This window comes from Peromyscus eremicus, chromosome 6, assembly GCF_949786415.1.
Source record: "Peromyscus eremicus chromosome 6, PerEre_H2_v1, whole genome shotgun sequence".
Classification (NCBI taxonomy): Eukaryota; Metazoa; Chordata; class Mammalia; order Rodentia; family Cricetidae; genus Peromyscus; species Peromyscus eremicus.
The window spans coordinates 112,382,509-112,400,512 of NC_081421.1; the positions used below are offsets into that span (position 1 = coordinate 112,382,509).

At 36.1% G+C, this 18,004-nt stretch overlaps 1 protein-coding gene across 2 annotated transcripts in view; it reads left to right on the forward strand.

Moving 5' to 3' along the window:
• The window catches only part of Unc5c (unc-5 netrin receptor C), a 350,025-nt gene that overhangs the window by 186,896 nt on the left and 145,125 nt on the right, over positions 1 to 18,004 (forward strand). For both annotated transcript variants that reach the window (XM_059265033.1, XM_059265034.1), the window contains exon 2: positions 16,081 to 16,302. In XM_059265033.1, the coding sequence (XP_059121016.1) occupies positions 16,081 to 16,302 (222 nt within the window). The remainder of the gene's footprint in view (positions 1 to 16,080; positions 16,303 to 18,004) is intronic.

An 18,004-nucleotide genomic window follows, 5' to 3' on the forward strand; every position in this document is an offset into this window, starting at 1 on the left:
GCTATGCCATCTCCCTTCCCACAAATAGCCGATTTCTCTGTATTAGCAAATGTGATCAACTCCCATTTCCTTTTGGACACTCTACGAAGGCAATGGACAGTGTCCAAACATGTCCTTTTCCCATATCACAAAAGACCAGGGCTAGATTCTCACGTCACACCACATATCATCCTCCTCTACCCGAGTGTCCTTTATTTTTTCCACATTACCTCAGTTTATTATCATTTATTTGATGGCAATTTTACCAGTGTTAATACCTAATTCTGTGAAACAGCAAATTATTAATGGGTTGCTAGACATAGTCTATTCAAAGTCTTATTGGTTTTTTTCTATATTGTGGACTTGAGTTGATTTAATATACACATTACATTTTTTATTTTAAAATAAATTTGTTAGTGTGCGTGTGTGTACAGGTACACTAGAATGCCAGAAGAGAGAGTTGGAGCCTCAAGAACAGGCATTACAGGCTATTGTAAGCCATACAACATGGGTGCTAGGAACTGAACTGTGGTCCTCTGTGGTGATATATTGTGTCCCCCAGTATATTGTGCATCCTAATAAACTTATCTGGGGTCAGAGGACAGAACAGCCACTAGATAGACATAGAGGCTAGAAAATGGTGTCATACACGCCTTTAATCCTATCACTCGGGAGGTAGAGATCCATTTGGATCTCTGTGAGTTGAAAGCCACACTGGAAACAGCCAGGCATGGCACTCACACCTTTAATCCCAGGAAGTGATGGCAGGAAGCAGAAAGGTATATAAAACATGAAAACCAGGAACTAGAAGCTTTTGGCTGGTTAAACTTTTAGGCTTTTGAGCAACAGTTCAGCTGAGATTCATTCTGGATGAGGATTGAGAGGCTACCAGTCTGAGGAAAACAGGATCAGCTGAGGAATTGGCAAGGTGAGATGGCTGTGGCTTGTTCTGCTTCTCTGACCTTCCAGCGTTGACCCCATTACCTGGCTCCAGGTTTGTTTTTATTAATAAGACCTTTTAAGATTCGTGTTACAGTCCTCTAAATGAGATGCAATCACTCAACTGCTGAACTATCTCTCCCGCCCACAAATCAACTTTGATAGGAAATTAAAAGCAATGTATACAAGCATGTACATGGAATTAGAAAGTAATACAAATTTAAAAAAAAATAAAACATATTGCTGATATCTCTGAGGAGACCAGGAAACATGGTTATGTGGAAGCTTGGGGCATAGTTCTCATTTTTGCCTATAATTAATAAATATATGTTTGTATCTTCATGAACAACTTCATAGAGTGGATTCATATCAGGTGGTTCTCTAAGCCAAGGTGCTAACTAATAGTCAAAGACTATTTCTGATATTTATTAGATATGTATATTTCATGAAGGTAAGTATTTTCATCTTTATAATGGAAATAATGATATTACACATGGTGCTACTGTGGGAAATAAATGAGAGAATGAATCTAACATCCACAATGGGGTACCTGGCCTATTGTAAGTGCTTTATGGTTGTTTGTTTTGTAGTCTTGTTTTTATTGCTAAACATAGTCATACCAGAGAATTCTCTTCTTAAATACATTTCCAGAATGTAGAAAGCAACATCCTCTGTAACTCAGTCATGTTTACCAAGCAAGAAACATCTAGATTCCCTAACAATTCCTCTGATACACATAGAAATTGTCTTGGAGGCACGCACAAATGTTTTATATCCAAGTATTCATTTATCTAAGATATTTTAAAAGTTGTTTTTCACAATATAGCTGAAAATGAAATTTTCATATAGTTAGGCATGATGGTACATGGTTGTTAACCCAGCACTTAGGAGGCTGAGGCTGAAGGATCATGAATTTGAAATCAGTCTGTGTTACAGAGTGAGCTCCAGGGTAGAATGAGCTATGTCTTTGAGACTCTGCCTCAAAAACAAAACACAAGAACACAACCCTAGCCTCTTTTGAAAACAGTATAGGTAGCAATTACTAGGCTGAGAAATAGTTCTCTGGACATCAAGTGATGGAGAAGCTCATTTCCCTAGGGATAACTACCTGTGACCAGCCCAGAGATCTCTATGCCTGATCATTACACGTTTAAATAAATAAACAATTTTGAAGGACTACTTATAAGATATGGAAGTAAGTCTAAAGTGGTTGACTACTTACGTTTTTATTTTATTTCTAGAGAGGAAACAATGATCAAGACCATATTCTGGGGAATTAACTCCATATTTTTTCATCTCCACTTTTTTTCTTTTCCTAAATAGATAATAACATTAATGGCACTGCTTAATTCTGAGGTCTAATATGATTTCCAAAACAAATTCACTGACGATGTGCCCAACTATATTAGGCAGTTTTTTGTTTTGTTTTGTTTTGTTTTGAATACAGAATTTAATTAGATCCCAAATAAAACTGTTACCAGACAATGTCTTAAAATTTTAGCTACCTCAAGTGAGATCAGAGTTCTTAGAACGTTTTGTTTATCCATAAACTTCTAAAACTAATATTTCACGGCTGAAGATTTTGTCAGGTTTCATATGCTAGTCCTTATGTGAAGCATCAAGTTAGATTTAGGTCTTGAAAAAGGGTTTTTTTTTTTTTAATCTTATAAAAAATAGCTCACCTCTTTAAACTTCATGTAAAGAGGGCAGGCTAGACTAAAGTGACAAAAATTGCCCAGAGGGGAACACTGAATGAAAACTTTGAAGGAAACTATTTTCACCGAAGAGTTGTCCAGATTTAATTAGTGATGGAGGTTAAAGGATGGAGTAAAGGCCAAGGAGCCTGAAGGGACCATAAGAGCGAACTGTCAAGGAGAAGCCAGGCCTCACATGGAGAAGGAAGTGTCACTGCTTGAAGCTTTAGTAATTTGGTGTCCAGGTGTCAAGCATTCTGATTTCCAGTGGCAGGGGAGGTGACATTGAGAAACATTAACCCACCCTACAGTATGCTGGAGGTGATCCATAGCCTTTCCATCTTCTTCAGTCTGTTGGGCATATTGTCCTTCATGTCAGTACATTTTATGTTCAGTTCAGTATAAGAATGCCACTGGATCCATCCACACAGATCTGATACAAAGGCAGAGGTTCACATTCAATGTTCTTGCTCATCAGCAGAATTAACTCTTTCCTTCAATTATAGCACCAGCTGCAGAAATACCATTTTCTAAAAATGTCGAAACACATACATTTATAGCATAACTACCTGGAGCTCAGGATAGCAATGATGTTGGTAACAGCTGTGATGCATGTTTGCATTTATTGTAAAATGTGTAGAAATTTGAGTGTTGTTGAAACATCACCAAGCCCATAAATATGTAGCACTGTTTTATCTTTAACATTGGGAATGTTAACTTACGTTAACATTGCAGAATTGTAGTTGGGACATAATAGGTTTATAATATAAACAATTTTCTTATAAGTAATGATTCCAAGGAACCAGAGAATATACTGTGTAAATCAGTAGCCAAAGCATGAAAAACATGTTCAACATGATCATATTTGTATCTTTAAAAGCTATGTGACTATTCACAAACATGTGCATATATCCAATGGCTGTTTTGTAGAAGTCAATCTATGAAAATACCTTAGTGTAATTTTAATAATGAAAGTGTAGTAGCATTAAAAAAATAATTACTAAGGAAGTCAAACATCAACACACACATACATATAACAACAATTAATGAATAAAAGATGATTTTTAAAAAAACAAGGGTTCAGTATATGGGAGGGTGTGGATGACGGAAAAGGAGGGGGGAAATGATATAATTATATTATAATCTCAAAAAGAAAAATAAATTTTAAAAAGTAAAACACTTTAAATAAACTACCAGGTGAATTATCTGCAAGAATTATGTGTCCAGAGATAAACACCAAGGGATTATTATGGCTTTTGTGTACCATGCTGACAGGAAATGAGGGACGACAGTACTTTAAACCAAGGAGCAAGAGCCAGACTGTGTATGTCTGCAGGAGGCAAAGGATACTGGTTATGAGATGTTGAAATGTTCTGGGAAAAAATGATTGCAATAGAATCAGAAACATAGAAAGGGTGAGATCTATCAATCATATAAAGCCACACATAGAGAAGCACTTGTTGATAGTTTTTATGTAGGAAATGAAAAAGTGGCAAGAGGCAAGATTTAACTATCAGTTTCTGATTTGAGACAACTCTGTAGTAGTCTACTTTTAAATTTTGATGTTTTCTGTGCTCATGAACTGCCATGTGGACTTAAAGATGACGGGTTTTTATGTGTATTAAGTCATTTTATTAAATTGAAAGAATAACTTATTTAAGGAGGGGGGACTAAGAAGAGTAGAGGGAAGGGCAACTGCAGGCTGGATGTAATGTATCACAGAAGAATAAAAAAACAGAGTAAGCAGAGTTTCAATATGTACGGGAAATCTCAGTTTTTTTCATTGTCATATCTTTTAAATGTATGATAAACTATGTAGTCACATTTCAGTGTGTTAATTTTAAGGGTGACCATTACATCACAGAAACTGAGCACTCTCATTTTCAACATATTCCCATCTTTTTCATATTTTCCAATATTGTAAGTATAACTTATTTTTAATTGGTGCTATTTGTCTCTACTGTTGGAGCTTAGCCTTCTAAACACAGTATCAACATAAACATATATACACACAAGTGCACACACACAAACACATATACACACACAGAGTTTTGAGAATATTATGAAAGTTCCTTAAAGCTAGGTTACAGGTATTTGAAGTTTTTGGTCTGTGGTGTTGTATAAACATGAAATTTTCTATAGCAGGTAAAGATGAATGCATTGTTTATAATGAGAAAGCTAGAGATTACACAAAGCTTTGACTTATGATACATTATCTATATAGATAGCAGGTTTTTTTTTTTGTAGTTCCTAAAGTAAGTCACCAGCTATAGATAAGTTCACTTCAATTGAGAAAAAGTTTTAAAACCTGGGAGATGGTAGCCCTGGCCTGAAGTAAAATCATTCATCTCTCCAATTGCATTACAGGACTTTCACAGCTTAACAGCAAGGGATAGTTATATTTGAAAAGACTAAAAAGGAATATTTTAATGGAATTGAAATAGACATGGAGGAGTCAATTCTGAATGCTGACTCTAAGCCACAAAATGTGTGGAAGTAAGAAAGGAATTTAAAAATTCTATTTGTAGGATACAGAATTCCCACATTCCAATTTGGAGGAGTGTTGGTAAATAAATTGGATGTTAAATGAGTGTGGGACCATGTTCTGTAGAATACTCAGACATTCCAGCAGAAGCTGTTACAATTTCACTTTCATTCTGAAAATTTTATACTTATTGTACGCATGGACTGCTATTATGGTGTGGATCTGAAATGTCTCTGCTTCGGCTTAGTCTCAAATGCAGCAATGTTTAGTCATGAGATGTGAGGGAGCCATCTTATCCACTGGGGATCTCCTGGCTTGATGGACTATACGGAAATGTTAGAAATTCCGGTGAGACATAGTAAAGGGAATTGGTACTCGGAAGCCTGTGTTTGGACATGTGTATCCTGTCAGCAGCTCCTTCCTCTCAGGCTGTTTACTTCCTGGTTGCCATGAGATGAACAGAGTCATGTGAGTCCCAGAGTGATGGAGTCAAATGACCGTGGACCAGGTTATGTATGTGAGATCTCAAACCATGAGCTAAAATAAGATTTTTTTCCTTTTAACTTGTTTATTTCTAGTATTTTGTCACTACATTGAAAAGCAGACTAATGCAGGTAGAGATAGAATTGAGGGAGGAAAAACACATGGCAGTTAAAATCAATATCAAGGCTCTTATAATAATTCAAATAAAAAGCAAGGGACTCTATTCTTTAATTTATTTATAACACCTTAATAAAGGACCCTATTTAGAATGTGAAAATAATGTTATAATAAGAAATGAGGAACTGATAGTCTATGTAATTTCAATGCTGAGGACACAGTGTTGAGCAAAATGGAAAATATCTTAATTCATGGAGCTTGGAGATATGTGTGAAGGGGAAAATCATCTTAGTGAACAAGTTAATTTGAGATAATAACAAAAATAGCAATAATAATAAATAACAGATGATAAGAAGAAATCAGAAAAAAACTCCTTTTTAGGAGTCATTTATTTGGATTTTGTGGTCTTGATTCTCTTCTTGCCTGGGAGACAAATTGAGCTGTAACCTTCAAGGCAACGAGGAAAAGAACTGCCCTTCAAGAAAGTGCAAGTGGATGAGTGTGGTGTGGTAAAGCTTCCAGTACCAGGATGTCTGTCTCCACATGTTGGCGAGAGGACAGGAGACTAAGACATGAGATGTAGAGGGCAGAAGCAATCAAATCAGGAAAGTCCTTGTTGGCCTAGATGAAGAGTCTGATTTCATTCTCAGTCAATACAAAGGCATCGGGGAGTTTTAAGGAGAGAGAATGGAGGGGAAGGTTATGCATGTGACATGATCTGATAATTGAAGTCACTGGTGTGATGAGATGCCCGAGGGAGAGACCAGAGGCAAAACTTTGAGAAGTATCTGACTATATTTAAGAAGCAAAGGAGAAAGTGGAAGGTCAAAGACACAACAGGAAGCAATATAGTGCAAATATAGAGTCCCCAAGGAAGAAGAGGTTTATAAATGGGAAGAGTGATGTAATACATCAGTGTATTACAAGCACAATAGATGAAGACAATAAAGCCAGATGTGCTGTAAGACTTCCCACTCACACCATGTTAGACTTAACCTTTGATATTTCATAAAAAAAAAAAAAAAATTCACTTAGTCCAAAGCAGGTATAGCTCCTGATAGATGGTATTAAAATTTGCATTAAGTTTTATATATATATATATATATTGATAGTATATTTGTACTTACAAACACTTGAGTTATGCCTTTGGAGGCTAAGACAATAGCTTAGTGTGTCAGTAGTGTGCCTACAGTTCAAACATGAAGAACTGAATTCAGATCCCCTGAACACATACACCACACACCACACCACACACACACACACACACACACACACACACACGCACGCACGCACGCACGCACACACACATGCACGCACGCACACATACACACACACATGCACACACGTGCACACACAGAGAGAGAGAGAGAGAGAGAGAGAGAGAGAGAGAGAGAGAGAGAGAGAGCACATGTGCCTGTAACCCCAGAGGTAGAAGCAGCAGACAGAGATAGGCAGATCCCTGAAGCTCATTGGTTAGCTAACCCAGCCAAATCAATGAGCATCAGGTTCACTGAAAGATCTTGCCTCAAAAAATAAGAGTGGAAGGTGATCAAGGAAATATACCCAACATATTCTGCCCTCCATACCCACGTATGAATGTGCATCCACATGAGCATAGACATATTAATAAGTACATACTTCATGCACTCAGTGTGTGTACACACACACACACACACACACACACACACACAGAGAGAGAGAGAGCATTTGATACATGTATTTCTGCTATAATTTCACAATGATTTCTTCTCATGCCTATGATTTTAGTTAATGAAATAATTCCAATACAATTCTGTGTTGTACTGTAAAATTTCCTTAGGAATAACTACAAATTGAAAGGAAATGGAAGCTTTGAGTTCTATGACTGGCACTCTAGACATGGGATGTTTAGAAGTGAATAAGCACCACCCTTGTGCATGGACTGGCCATCTGGTAGATACTGGATGTATACAGAGAAGGGGCAATGGAAATGGAGCCACAATGTGAACTTAGTCTGGGTGTCATGTTCAGAGGAAGGGATATTTCACCTGCTGTGAAGGGGATGAGCAGGAAGTTGAGAGAGATTTTGATGACTTGAGTTTTGTCTGCCTATATTTTTCAGTTGTTCAGTTAAAAACTGATGTAGAGCATTCTAGGGTCATCAATTCTGCCTCTGAGGCCTTTCAGTGATTGCTTGAGACACACTCAGATTATCTAGGATAATTAATTTTTTTCACTCCAGATTACCTATGAGGTTAATCATGTCACAAATACCTTCACAGGAACACATACTCTAACATGTGATAGCTGGGAACCAGAGCCTGGCACACTTGACACAAAAGCTGACTATGTCACATAATTTTCCAGAAAGGACACAAGAATGTGTGGTGTGAATACATTAAAATAATAAATATCCACATCTTGGGGAGACTTTTCTATAAATCCTTCCCATTAGTTAAATTGTAATGAAATCAGTACCAAGCTTATGTTTTCTTATTTGTCTGTCAATTGCTGTGGAAATTGCTCTATGTGCTGTGAATATGTTGCTCTGATTGGTTGATAAATAAAATGCTGATTGGCCAGTAGCCAGGCAGAAAGTATAGGCAAGATAAGCAGACAAGGAGAATTCTGGGAAGAGGAAGACTGAGTCAGGAGATGCCATCTCGCCGTCCAGGGAGCAGCATGTGATAGCACACAGGTGAAGCCACAGAAAATGTGGTGACATATAGATTAACAGAAATGGGCTGAGTTTAAGTGTAAGAGCCATTCAGTAGTAAGCCTGAGCTAATGACCATGCAGTTTTAATTAGTATAAGCCTCTGTGTGTTCATTTGGGGGATGCAAGTAGGAGAGATTTGTCCTAAACACTGACAGCCCGGGACACAGGAAAGCTTCTGACTACAATCAATGTTTAATAGAGTTTTATAAAATTATTTTTAAACTATTTAAGCATTTTATTGATTTGTTCATTTTTTAAATTTATTTTTTGTTTATGAGTATTTTGCCTTCATGTATGTCTGTGCACCATGCATTTGCTTGGTGATGGCAGAGGTCAGAAGAGGGCATTGTATCCTGTAGTTAGAGCTGGGTGTGAATCACCATGTGGTTTTTTTGACTCCTCTGGAAGATCAGGCAGTGGTCTTAAATGCTGAGCCATCTCTCCAGACCCAACTTTTATAATATTCTTATTTGTGCTCTTATTTATTTTCAACTATGGTTCATAATAGAAGTATAGGACTTCTAATGCTAACCACTAGAAGGGAGTAAGAAAGTGGCAGGTATTTCCAATGATTCATTGGAGAGGACCATACACATTAGCAATTCATTCTGATATGCTAAAATCAAGCATTTAAAGGAGAAAATAAAGCACTAATGGATTATTACTTAATTATAAATACGGTATTTGCATAACAAGACTAATAAAATACTTCTATTATATACTCAGATTACCATAAAAATTATCTTCTTTCATGTGATTTCTATTTCTGTAAGATGTCATTTAAAGATAAAGAAGATAAAGTATAGCTTCAGCCACAACAGCTAGGACTGAACATATGGAAAATGATTACCGAATATAAATTCCTGAACAAAATATGAAAACAGTAGTAAACTATGTTAGTTCAAAGTCAGAGGTCATGGAACTGAGGAATTTGGGACAGAATTAAGAGAAAAGTGAAATGAAGCTGGAAATAAGTAAATCAAATTAAAATATTTGCAAATACCATGGTCCTCAAACATGGGTTTTAATGGAGACATGGAGTAATTTTTAATGGAGTCAGTGCTCTTGGTTTTGAAAGTTGAACTTAATGAAGCATCCTAAGGTATTCTAGGCTACACTATTTTTTTACATGAGAGTTATCCAGTGTCTCTATCTCTGAATTTGGGCAACAACTCAAAAGTCATACCAAATATATATATTTGCACCAGCTGTAGTAGATTTGAAAAGCCTTCAAATAAAAGACAAACATTCCCCATCAACCTTTCCACATTTTCTCTCCAGAAGTAATGACCTCTAGTGTCTGCCAATGCCAGCTGCAAAGCTTTTCCTCATGCATCCTTTTACTTGACAGGGCAGTCACCTCCATACACATGTACACATACCCCTTTCTGTTGACAGATAAAGCATATAAAAATTAGCCAAAATTTGCTTTATTTACTTAGCTCAACACATACAAATATGAATCCTTGTTTTTATTGACTAAACAGTTTGCCTGTGATGGATATTTCAGAAACCTTTTGAACAGTACTTCAGTTGGAGGTTGGTTATGCTCAATCTCATGCAGATAAGTTCAAATACCTTTTATTGTAATATATTGTATGTGTTTTAAATAAACATTACTTAAGTGAATATATTCATACATGTGTATGCAAATTTTTATGTCACTGTATACAATGTGGTTTCAAATGAGTCATGCAGCCTATTCAGAAATACATATTTTCAAATCCCTTTGATTCTGAAGTCTATTTGTTCTCTCGATATTCTAATGTAAATGTGCCTTCATTAACCCCTCATCATGCAAATTTCTTAGCTGAACTGTTCAGAAAAAGAAACTGGCCACTTTCTTATCTTATACTTGGTAAATTATATGAAGAGGAGAAAAAAAAAGTTCTTTAAATTTTTTGTTCAGGTGCACAGTAGAACTTACATAAAAGAGGTAGTAAGCAAGAGAACAAGAGGGGTTCATAGAATGAAAGCCAGAGATCAGGAGAACTTACCTGGGGCATAAGAGAGTTCTTCTGTTTCAGAAGTAGGTGAATGTCAACTAGCTTGTTAACTTTGTATCACACTCAGTAATAGAAGGATGTGGTTTGTAAAATATTTCTCTGGAAGTAAAAAGTTTTTCTTTTAAAGTTAGAAATATTCAGTAGATCCAAAATATGTAATACATTCAAGGCATTATTGATCCAACTATTTGAATTTAAAGGATGAATCCAGTGATAAGTTTCTTGATATGTAGACCATAGCCGTTGTCTTCCAGAGGATATTTTAATAAAAATATTAAAAACAGCCTAGAGTCGTATTCAGACAGTTAATTCCAGCTGCTTTTTTTGATAATATATCATACATTATCTCTCTGATGGATGGGTGGCCAAATGCAGATAAAATTAGCTTTTCAGTCATTCATTTTAAATTGCTCTCAAGTTCTTTGGAAGCAAATTCCATTTTAGAAGAATATGCTTCAAGTCTCAGACAAAGAGATAATGGTCCTATATTTTATGCTATGAGCAATAACAGTTTAAGTCTTGTGATTCAGAAATGTAGAAACTTATGTATTGAGTTGATGAAAATTAGGGCTTGATATAGCAATAAAACCAGCAACCTAAAGCTCCCAAGATTGATGTTCATAGCATAATATTTCCCTGTCAAGAATTAGGTATAATGAAAGTCTATAAAGATAATACATGGTGCAAAGCTTTCTCCTCTTGTATATAAATGAAAAAGCCAAAGCCTGTGTGAAATAATAGAAGCAGAAATGCTACGATTTACTAATACCCAGATAAAAATGGCACTGCTGTTAGAATACCATTATTGAGTAATGGTAGAAAGTAGAAAATTAAGTCAAATGTTAGAAAACAATGAATATAATACTGTATCCACAGAAAAAGGCTTGTCTAGCTTTAGGTTGAAGCTGAATTTACCACATAGAAGAAAAATCACCATAAGAATTTTACTTTGTTAATATTAATGAACTATCCATAAAACCTTATTTAACAATTTCATTATTCAAGTCATTTTGCCCAAATTAGTGCATTTAATTTCAAGTTGAAGTATACATTTTCTAAAAAGTAATAACTTAGAATAATTTAAGCATGTTGCCCAAGATAAGTTCAAGTCTAAAGCTGTGTTTATAAACTGGATTCCTATTGTCACCCTGATACCACTTCCAGATCTTTAGCTATAAAGCGGTGAGGGGATATAATTACTGATCTCTCTGTAGGGTGAAAACTCAGGGTTTTTCTTTGTATCTTCAGGTTTTGTGATCAGACCTTAATAGTATGTGAAAGCTGGTTGTTTTTATAGTAAAATCCAAAGGGCACTAAGAAGTGGTCTCAGTAAGTAGCCTATCAGTTCAGAGCAGAGCTGGCCTATTGTTCCTGAAGGATTGGCCTCTGCATGGCATGGGTGCTCTTACCAAGGAAACAGGTATAGATCTCAAGGGAAAGCTGTGCATAGATTGCCACACATCTTCAACTGCAAGGAACTGACTAGACCCTAGGTTTCCCAGTCTAAACTTCCATGTCTTCTAGAAAATACCCCATATACCTTAAAAATATGTGAAATCTCCAATAGTTTCAGCATGAAAGTGCCATGTCTGTTCAGATGCTGGGGAGCAGAATGCCCAGTTTATTTCATCTGTATGTAGGATTAGATTCTTTTTCTTTATTAAGAAAATTTTTATTCATTTTACATGCTAATCAGACATTCCCCTCTCCCCTCCTCCCACCCCTCCAGACTCCCCCCCACCGAACTCACCCCCATTCCCTCCTACAAGAAGGTGAGGCCTCGCATAGAGAGTCAGCAGAGCCTGGTACATTCAGTAGAGGCAGGTCCAAGCCCCTCCCCTTCCCTCAGGGCTCTACAAGGTGTCCCACCATAGGTAGTGGCCTCCAAAAAGCCAGCAAATGCACCAGGGATGGATCCTGTTCTTACTGCTAGGGGCTCCCTTAAGCAGATCAAGCTACACAACTGTCTCACTTATGCAGAGGGCCTAGTCAAGTCCCATAGAGGCTCTGCAGATGTTGGTCTAAATTTCATGAGTTCCAACTAGTTTGGTTTGGTTCTCTCTGTAGGTTTCCCCATCATGATCTTGATACCCCTTGTTCATAGAATCTCTCTTCTCTCTCTTCAACTGGACTCCTGGAGCTCTGCCTGGTGTTTGGCTGTGGATCTCTGCATCTGCTTCCATCAGTTACTGGAGAAAGGCTCTATGATGACAGCTAGGGTATTCACCGATCTAACTACTGAAACTGGTTGCTAGAGAAGTTCCCAGGAATTCACAAAGATGACCCCAGTTTAGACTACTAGCAATACTGGAGAGGATTGAATTCTTGGGAAATGTGACCTGTGTTGTCTCCCGGGACCAGGGCCTCATCAGATGTTTTTCTGCCATTCTCTCAGAAATCTTCATACATTTTAAGTAGGATCTTTGAATTTTTGTTCTGTAGTAGAAAATGCAAATTATACATCAAGTCCTATGTATGTTCCCAGAACCCACATTAGGCATCTCACAATCACCTGTTACTCCAGTTTCCAGGAATATGGTACCCTCTGGCTACCATAGGTGTGCACATAAACGCCTGCTGGCACACATATATACATAAAATTTTGAAATCTTTCAAAACATGAAAAGGAAAACAATATAATCTTCATCTTCAAGTTATTTCTATTCTAGTATTAAAGATCAGTTGTGTTTTAGTCATTTCAAGATTATTAATAGCTGCATTAAACTAGTTGGTATAAAATCTAGAATTATAAGAATCAGCCTGTTTATTTTGTCATATTTATCCCAGTACACATATCTACTAATGCAAGTTCTTGGATTTTCTTAGCCAATTATCATCTTTACAGTTTCACTGAGTATTAGAAGAAAGACATAATGTTTAATGTGATTTCATCTAGGCTATGAATTGGAATTTACAATATGGACACCATGAGAAATATTAAGTTAATAAACTATTGTTTGCTAAGTCAACTCTCTAGAGGAATGCTAAGAGATGAATTTTGTGGAAATGATTATTATATATAACAGAAACACAAGTTTCATCAAATGAAGAAAACATTATTTCTAATGATAGAAATGTTTTCTTATTATATTTCATTTTAAGTGTTAACAAGCAACTTGACAAATCAATACTATGCCAAGACATGGGCTAATTTCTTTCACTAGTAATGTTCATATTATGGTAAAACTCAAAATTAAGGAAATGCCCAATTAGTTTGCTCATATGTGTTCTAGATATTTACTAAATCATCACTTTTCTTGCTGGCATTTTACTGAGCTTTCTTTTAGCTTGAAAATATGTGTGTGATTTTTCTGATCTTCCATTATTATCCATCTTCTCAATAGTTGCAATAAAATAATAAGACTAAAAGAGGTGCATGTTTTTTGCCTAAGTGATATGACAGATTTTTAGTGTCTTTATGAATTTTTTCTATCAGATGGAAACATACAAATACTTGTGCTCCATTACCAAATAAAATTTATGTGTATTATTAGCTAGTACTTTATAATCAGTTCTTTTAAAGGAACAAGCTTCACTTAAAACACCAGCTGAAACACATTTTATCTTTTACATACTTGAGTAAATGTGTAGTTTTAACTACACTTCCATGTTTATGTGTGTGCAAACACAATCCAAGAGGAAAGTGAAATAAACTAACGTTACTGTCTTGTTTGCATTCATGAATAATAATGAAACAAAAGCTATGCTTCAGGAGAATTTGAGTGTGGCATTTTGTATAGCTGTATTGATTATCAGCCTAGTCCATCCTCATATATAAAATGAAGTGCTCTGGAAGATGACAGAAAGATTGGGTAAGGCATTCAAGGCATCAGATTTGTGCAGATGGATCTGTCAATAGTTCAGTTCCTCGGCCCTTTGCTTTTCTGGCTCCCTTTATTTGATCAGTCTTGAGTGGTCTTGCATATTGACTAGTAGAGCTGAAATTGATATAAGCAAGGTTATTCTTTAGAAAGCTGACAGTTTCTGTCCTTGTTTGTCAACAGTGAAAAAACTAGAAATGATGCCTTGCCAGAATAAAGTATATCAAGGAGGTGAATTAAGAAAGAACACTTAGCTACAGCAGACATCATTACCACAACGTTAGGAAATGACTATGGTAAAGCAGTTTTAAAAACTGTTTTTTCCTGTGGTTCAAGTAAAGCCAATTTTTACCGCAAAACAGATTGGCAACGATTGGGTATCATTACTATTTGAAAGCTATCCCATGACCTAGATGAAAAAAGTCCCAGGCCAGATTTCTTAGTGGACAGATGTCCACTTCACCAATGGCTAACTCCCAAAAATGGGATAGCAACTGAATGCATAATATAATGAGTTTCAAGGTAATGTCTGAGCAGCCAGTCTCTAAATACCAATATCATGTCATCTGTGTATTACTGCACAAGAGTACTCCAGAGAAGTTGTAAAGTACATTTTTACCTTTGACCCAAGAATTTTAACATGCAATATTAGCATATTTGTGGACTAATGATAGTTTGTTCTTTTCTGTCCCTCATAGGAAGATAATTATCAGGCATAACATTTAACATAATGGAAAGACTCTTATTTTTTTATAAAACGTTACTAAGCTTTATTAAAACAAACATATGTGACTTTTTAAAATTTGGAATCATGTGGAATCCAAATTAAAAAATGGAAAAAGACTTCAAAGTGTACAAATATCTCCAGTGGTTTTAGATGAGATTTATTCAGTGATATTGAAAGATCAGAGTGGGAGTAACACATTTAACAACTTTCAAAGCTATAAAAATGAGACTTATTTATGAGGAGGTTAAGAATTTTTCTACAAGTCACATAATACCTTGTAACATCTGAAGTAAAATTTTAAAATTAGACCAATAACGTTTCTACCACGGCTATACCAGTAACCAGCTTGATGCTCATTCACATTTCCAGTGCTTAGACAATTTTGGTCTCAGTGAATATTTTCATCTGAATAAGTCAAATATATCTTTTGAAACTAATGATCAATTTGAATCTGAAATTAGAGAACTTTAATTCACATTTTTAGTATTTTTGCTCAGACCTTTGCAAAGGATTTAAAGTTTGCCACAAGCCTTATGCCTCTAATAGAAGTTGTTTCTGTTTGTTTCAGTATTTATTTATTTTTTGAGTGGCACTGTGCTTGCTTGTGTGTCTGTGCACCACATGTGTGGAGTGCCCATCAGAGGCCAGAAGAGATCTTCAGATTCTTGGGAACTGTACTTACAGATGATTATTAGTCACCATGTGGATGCTGAGAACTGAATCCAGGTGCTCTGGAACAGCAACAAGTGCTTTTAGCCACTGATCCATCTCTCAGTCCCTTGTTTCAGTTCTTAATAGTTACCCTGTACACTGGGAAGTACATAATACATCGTGAATATCACAGTTTCTGTAGGTGACAAGACCCTGATCTTCATTTCCCAGCTTGCTACCTACTCCCTATGTTTTCAGGATGACTTACTCTTCCTATGGTTGAGTTTTGTCATATGTAGAAAATAGAATAATAATCCAAATTATTTACTGAGCAACCATTCAATATTTCTAAATACTATTTTGCACATAGCGAGCATTCAAAAACTTCACTCTTATATAAGCCATTTTCTAAAAAATAAAATAGCAACTAAAAGACAAGTTGCTATATTTTGACAATTTCCACTTTCTATTTCTTTACCAGATGATGACTTTTTTCATGAACTCCCAGAAACCTTTCCATCTGATCCACCTGAGCCATTGCCACACTTCCTCATTGAGCCTGAAGAAGCTTACATCGTGAAGAACAAGCCTGTGAACCTGTATTGTAAAGCAAGCCCTGCAACCCAGATCTACTTCAAGTGCAACAGCGAATGGGTTCATCAGAAGGACCACATAGTAGATGAGAGAGTAGATGAAACTTCTGGTGAGTCTGGGATTGTGATTCAGGGTTCACTTACTCCACTGTGCTATAGACATAATATGTAGCTAGAGTTTTCCTGCCTGGCCCACGGTCAGGGCAAATCTCTCACCTGCCAGTCCCACAGCCGCTCAAACCCGATCAAGTAAACACAGAGACTTATATTAGTTACAAACTGTATGGCCGTGGCAGGCTTCTTGCTAACTGTTCTTATATCTTAAATTAATCCATTTCCATTAATCTATACCTTGCCACATGGCTCGTGGCTTACCGGGATCTTCCCATGCGGCTTGTCATGGTGGCGGCTGGCAGTGTCTCTCCCTCAGCCTTCCACTTCCCAGAATTCTTCTCCTTGTCCCGCCTATACTTCCTGCCTAGCCAATGGCCAATCAGTGATTTATTTACTGACCAATCAGCAACACACTTGACATACAGACCATCCCACAGCACATAATACTACTTCAGGTAGCAAAGCTGAAAATGCAGTTATTATCCTTTGGCAAAAAGCTTTGAATTAGTTTTAAGAATTAATGACCTTATTCTATACAATGCAAAGCAAGCCATGAAGAATAAATGCTTTATTGTTGTTGAACTACATGCCTATTCAATAAGATACATAATGTGGAACCAATAGAGTGAATTAATGTTAAAGGTCCTAGCAAATAATGTCTTTGAATTTCACTTGTATGGTAGTCAAAAGATAAATATCCTGAAAACCAGGAGTAGTGTGTAAAGGGAACACATTGTGCTTGTTGATATCACTGCTCAATGTTGATCCATGTACATATCTATTATTTCATATAACATTTTAATTTATTCTTTGAAAATTAGCTATCAATGAAACTTCCATAATGTGAATGTTTTATTTCACTCTTACTAGTGAAAATAGTTATGTATTCCCTTACATTTCTCTTAAATTAGAAAGATAGATACCTTTCTTCTGTGGCCTAAGTGTTTTTCATCTCCAGTAGGGAGAATAGCACTTTAAACATTCCAATTTAAATCTGTGATCTCATGATCTTAAGGTATATATTGTAGATGTTAAGACTTCATTAACCAATATTTCCAAGCTAAAAGGAAATAAAATGACAGAAATGGAAGACACTTTCATATCTTATCTTTCACAGATATCTCTCTATATAGAACAGATTCAGGTTTTCAAACTGCATATAATTCATGTTTGTGCCTAAGTGTTGGCTAATCTGAAACAAGTACAGACCAGCATATGACAGGTTACTCCCCTCAACATCCCCAGCAACAATATCATCTGAAGAGATGGAAATCAATGATGTAGACAAGGCTATTGAGCAGACTGAGAAGAGGCCACTCTAAGGAACATATGAAACATATATTTACAGAGTATAAGTGGTATTAGGAAAGCAAGCAGCAGCTCTATATATTTGTTGGTCATTTATTAATTAGTATGCTCACTGACTGTAAGCTGCTGACTCCAGAAACTACTGGTATCCCAATCACGGACAAGCTTACATCAGGAAAATGCCTCACCTCTTCATCTAATTACTGAGAAAATAACTCCACCAGATGTTGAAAAAAATCTCAAGTGAATTGAATTTTATTGATTTCAGCTCATTTATTTATAAAGATTTTAAATGCAAAGGTTTTTAATGATGAATGCAAGGTATCACAAATGCAAAAATGAGAATCACCATGTATTTAGGCATGTCTTTAGTAATTAAAGAGGAAGATT